Source organism: Drosophila navojoa, chromosome 3 (genome assembly GCF_054131105.1).
Source record: "Drosophila navojoa isolate 15081-1374.11 chromosome 3, UAZ_NAV_1.0, whole genome shotgun sequence".
Taxonomy (NCBI): domain Eukaryota; kingdom Metazoa; phylum Arthropoda; class Insecta; order Diptera; family Drosophilidae; genus Drosophila; species Drosophila navojoa.
The window spans coordinates 6,022,081-6,028,080 of NC_142891.1; the positions used below are offsets into that span (position 1 = coordinate 6,022,081).

Below are 6,000 nucleotides of genomic sequence, written 5' to 3' on the forward strand. Positions count from 1 at the left end.
GTATAATACGTCCGTCCCAGTCACCATACAACAACCCCGTGTGGGTTGTAGATAAAAAAGGTACCGACGAGCAGGGAAGAAAAAAGAAACGTTTAGTTATAGACTTCAGAAAACTAAACAAAAAGACAATAGATGACAAATACCCCATTCCCAATATAGCCTCCATTTTATCCAACTTAGGCACAGCAAAGTACTTTACAACACTAGATTTAAAATCCGGATTCCACCAGATTTTACTTGCCGAAAAAGATAGAGAAAAAACAGCCTTTTCTGTAGGAAGCGGAAAGTATGAGTTCTGCAGGCTCCCTTTTGGCTTGAAAAATGCACCTAGTATTTTTCAGAGAGCCATTGACGATGTGCTCAGAGAGCAAATTGGAAAATCTTGTTATGTTTACGTAGACGACGTAATCATTTTTTCTGAAAATATGGAAAGCCATGTCAAGCATATCGCCTGGGTCCTAGATAAACTATACGAGGCCAACATGAGAGTTTCACCAGAAAAGTCGCACTTTTTCAAAGAAAGTGTAGAATACCTAGGTTTCGTAGTCTCAAGTAATGGTATAAAGACATGTCCAAGTAAAGTTGAAGCGATTCGTAACTATGAAGTACCAACAACTTTGTTTAACGTCAGATCATTCCTTGGGTTGGCAAGCTACTATAGGTGTTTCATCAAGGACTTCGCGTCTATAGCAAAACCTATAAGCGACATCTTAAAAGGCCAAAATGGCAAAGTGAGCGCCGGACAATCCAAAAAAATTCCAGTAAAATTTGACGAGAGTCAACATGCGGCATTCGAGAAGCTAAAAGAGGTTCTTGCATCCGAAAATGTAATGTTGCTCTACCCTGACTACAAGAAGCCGTTTGATTTAACAACGGACGCTTCATCCTCTGGTCTTGGGGCAGTTCTGTCACAAGGTGGAAAACCAATCACCATGATATCAAGAACATTAAAGGATAGAGAGCTTATCTTTGCAACAAATGAGAGGGAACTACTTGCAATAGTTTGGGCTTTAAAAAACCTCCGAAATTATCTATATGGGGTAAAAAATTTAAATATCTTTACGGACCATCAGCCTCTGACGTTTGCAGTATCCGACCGAAACCCGAACGCAAAAATCAGGCGTTGGAAAGCTTTTATAGATGAATATAACGCAAACATCTATTACAAGCCAGGGAAGGAGAACTACGTTGCGGACGCACTGTCACGGCATAATATTCATGCCCTAGAGGACGATGTACAGTCAGACAGAGCCACAATTCACAGCGAAATATCGCTCACATACACCATAGACACAACAGACAAACCAATCAACTGTTTCCAAAACCAAATTATAATAGAAGAAAATAATATAGCCTCTGATCGTACAGTTATCCTATTTGGTAAGAAAATCCGACATACAATTCATTTCTCAAACAGAGACTCGTTAATCAAAAGAGTTTGCGATGTAGTCAAAAAAGATGTCGTAAATGCAATCCATTGCGAGTTACCAATATTAGCATTCATACAACATAAACTAATAGAAACTTTTCCAACAACAACATTTCGATATACAAAGTACATAGTAAATGACATTTTTGATAAAAACGAACAGAAAGAAATAATTGCAACAGAACACAATCGGGCTCACAGAGCAGCCCAAGAAAATGTGAAGCAGATTTTACAAGACTATTTTTTTCCGAAAATGACAAAATTAACGAACGAAGTTGTTTCAAATTGTAAAATTTGTAAAACAGCTAAGTACAATCGTCACCCACAAAAACAAATACTTGGAGAAACACCCATACCTTCCTATGTGGGCGAAATACTACACATAGACATATACTCAACCAATAAAAAATACTTCCTTACGTGCATAGATAAATTTTCAAAATTTGCAATTGTTCAACCCATCGCTTCAAGGACAATAATTGACATACAATCAGCAATTTTACAACTTGTAAATTTTTACCGGCATACCAAGACGATCTATTGCGATAACGAGCCCTCCATAAAGTCCGAAACAATAAAATCTCTGCTAAACAATCAATATAACATTCAAATCGTAAATGCCCCACCACTCCATAGTACATCAAACGGACAAGTCGAGAGATTCCATAGCACCCTCGGTGACATTGCAAGATGCCTAACAGCTCAAAGAAAAATTACTGACACTGTTGAAACGATACTTCAAGCAACTATCGAATATAACAATACAATTCACTCAGTAACGGACAAACGACCAATCGATATAATCCACTCATCCTCCCCAGAACTCGAAATAGAGATAGGAAATAAAATTCAAAAGGCACAACAACTCCTAACAAATAGAGTAAACGAAACAAGACACAATAGACAATTCCAAATAGGCGACACAGTTTTGGAAAAAACAAACAGACGCTTAGGGAACAAACTGACACCACTATACAACGAAGGCAAAATTGACGCAGACTTGGGGACAACAGTCTTAATAAAAGGGAGGGTGGTCCACAAGGACAATCTAAGATAGGCAAAACATTAAATTCCCTTTTTTATCTTTTTAGGATTTGGACTATACTTCTTTTTGCTACAACGATAACAGCGAAATTGACTGACTATACTAACATGGACTACATACCGATCTTGGACGGATACGTAACCATTTGGACGGATTTCCAATACTTGAAGCACTCAACCAACCTTACCCTATACTCAGAAATAGTAAAAAATACGAAAGAATTAGCAAACCATTTCCCCCGATCACATATGAGAATGTTATTAGACGCAGACATACAACATATAGAAACATTAATAGCTACAGTAAATGTCCACCATAGACATGCTAGGAGTATCAATATGCTAGGCACCGTTCTAAAGGTCGTAGCTGGCACGCCAGACCATGATGATTTCGAGAAACTAAAATTTACACAGAATGAACTTGTAGAGTCAGAAAATAGGCAGATAACCATAAACACAAAAATGCAGGAACAAATTAATAAGCTAACTGACACCGTAAACCTCCTAGTAAAAAACACAAAAGTAAAACAAGTAGACACAGAGCATTTATATGAAACGCTGCTAACAAGAAATAGAATAATTATCTCAGAGTTAAAAACCTTAATACTATCAGTAACACTTGCAAAGGTTGGAATTGTAAACCCCTCCATTTTGGATTCCACTGATTTAAAAAACATTGTTAATGAACACTCTATAAATATCACTATTACTGACTTAATGGAAGTATCTCAAATTAAAGTTTTGTTAAGCGAAAATTTTCTACATTTCATTATAAGATATCCTAAGCCTAGCATAGTATGTAAAAAATTAACCGTATACCCTGTCCAACACAACGGCATCATAATAAATTTCGCCGAAGACTACAATTTAGCTGACTGTGGAAATCATGTAATATCAATAGGAAATTGTAGTACAGCCCTCACAATAACGTTCTGCAAGAAGTCACCCTACACAACATGCGCTCAACAGCTACACTCAGGGGACACCGCACATTGTTCAACTCGGCCCAGCCACCTCGAACCTCTAACCATAGTCGACGATGGAGTAATCATCATCAACGACGGAGCAGCTACAGTCAACGAGCAGATGGTAAAAGGGACGTTCCTCCTTACCTTTGACGACAAGATAAAGGTAAACAACACCGTATACCAAAACCAAAAAAACTACGTGAGGAAATCCCCGGGACCAGCGGTATCTGCGCTTTTAAATATAACAGACCACCAAGAGATACCAAGCCTGCCATACCTGCAGAAGATAAGCATAAAAAATCTGCGGGATATTGCTCAACTAGAGGAAGGGCTAGTAAGAAGGCCAATAGTATCTGGGCTAACCGTGGCCATCCTTTTACTCTCCTGCTACGCTTCGATGAAACTCTATCAAAGACATCAGAGGAACAAACGTCAACGTGATCTTCAAACATTAATTAACAGTTTCAAGAAAGCCGAGGACGTCATTCATCTAAGTGGGGGAGGAGTTAACACAATCGACCAGCAAAACATAAATGTTCAGATTGATCACGCGCCGTCAGCATGAATGTAGCCGTTCCCAGCGGATATTGCACAACAGCAGCAGTGGCTCCAACGCGCAACAATGTTGTTGCCCGAAGTAATGCGATGCCTCGCGTAAATATGCAATGTCAGCATAATCAGGGTTTAGGGCTAGCTTTGGATATAAGAATTTATGTCACTGTACTTTAGTTGATTTTTGATAATAAAGAACGTCGGTCGTCGCCACGGGATTATTGAAGTCTACTCATTTTGTGCAACACCGCACACTAACATCTAACACTTACAGCAAAAAAGCTTAATTTGTATGCATATGTTCACATATAAATATTTGCCAATCCCGTTAAGTAGACGTGTCATATAGCTGAAAGAATTCAATCAAGTAGCCTTGTATATAACTGCAATAACAAATATGCCCCTTTTGCTCACACGAACAGTGTATACAAACACCTAGACTCCCCTATGCACACTTGAATTTCAGCCACAGATTCATGGCGAATAAAATGGTTTTTATTTTATTGGAAACTTTTCCGTTTGTTAGCAACTCACCTGAACACTCCTTGGCACAGGTGTCCGCATGATAGTTATGTGAGCTGGCATCACAGATGTCGGCGCACGGCATGCAGCTCTCGGCGAACATGGAGCAGTACTCGCTCACCGCATGGCACAGCTTGCCATGGCAATCCTGGCCAGCGCCTGCCGCACGGTCATTGGCTGCGCTCACCAGCGAGAAGCTGGGCAGCAGCGAGGCTCCGATGGAGAGCGAGAGGGGACGCATTTCCCTGCCGGACATCAGATCAGCTCTGGAGTGCTCTCTTGATTTGAATTTCTTTGTCTTCAAACTTGTTGTTATTGTTTCAGTTGTTTTTGCAGTCGTTGATTCAGTTTTTGTTGTGTTTCACATAACGTTTATATGCACTCAAGAAGCTGATTTGTTTTAAGCACCGCTGCAGTTGTTACCTGTTGTGCTATGATTCATAACTTTGCGGCCTGCCAGCTTCTTGGCAAAGCTTCTTTTTTTTTCTTAATTGTTGACTTCGCTTTGAAAGCGACGAGCGTTGAATCCAGTTTCAGTTTGAGTGAAGTTTGTGCGCGTGTGTGTGTGTGTATGTGTAAGCCGCCTTATAAACTAGTTTCACTTGAGCAGAAAAAATGCTGGCTTTATTAACAGTTTCCCGACTTTTATTGTATTATTGCACTTCAAACTCTGGTGTTTATTATTTTGTTTACAATTGAAAAAAAAAACGTATACGATTTCTTTATAATATATAGGCCTTTTGAATTATTTGCTTTTGTCTGCCGCAAACGTTTTGCTTTAAGCCACATTCAACACAAAACTGGCAACAGCAACGCTCGCTCTGCCGAATGTTACCAAGCAGAGCTCGAATCACGCATACACACACACACACACATTCGCGCTCACTCACACGCACACTCAGTCACAAGCAGGCAATTGCGCTCTCGCTCTCGCTCTCGCTCTCACGTAGGCACGCTATGCGCAAACGACTTGACTCTTGTTTACATTATGGAATGTAGTTGTAAAATGCAAGTGTGTGTGTGTAAGTGCCCAACTGATTTTTAACTATGCACAGTCTACATATACATAGGTGTAGGTGTGTACATGTATGTGTTTCACAGGTATAAATGCATTGGTATGCGATCTCTATTTTGTTTTGAATTTGATCCAAGTTTGACTGAATAGCCCTTGAGTAGTTTCTAATCATAATTTTAACGGATGTCATGAAAATATGATAAAAAGTTTTTTTTTGTGTTTTGCCAATTTTATTTGTGATAAAGCGCAACGCATTGCAGAAAGACGTTGACTCATCTGCACAGCAGCCCATCATCACCTGACTTCATTTCTTTGTAATATTTATTTTTATGAATGAACGTCCAGAGGCATTTAACTACTTCTATTAAACAAACAAAATAAGCGAAGACAAAAAAATCAAGTCGATGAGCGATAAATGACAATTATTAAGGAAGCTATGATATCTTAATGATCTACAATACATTGAGACT

At 39.2% G+C, this 6,000-nt stretch overlaps 1 protein-coding gene across 1 annotated transcript in view; it reads right to left on the reverse strand.

Moving 5' to 3' along the window:
* Window positions 1-5,313, reverse strand: part of grnd (grindelwald) — a 10,857-nt gene extending 5,544 nt beyond the window's left edge. Inside the window, exon 1 of the mRNA XM_030383819.2 lies at window positions 4,528-5,313. Within this exon, the coding sequence (XP_030239679.1) occupies window positions 4,528-4,771 (244 nt within the window). The 5' untranslated portion in view covers window positions 4,772-5,313. The remainder of the gene's footprint in view (window positions 1-4,527) is intronic.
* Between the last annotated feature and the right edge of the window lie 687 nt (window positions 5,314-6,000).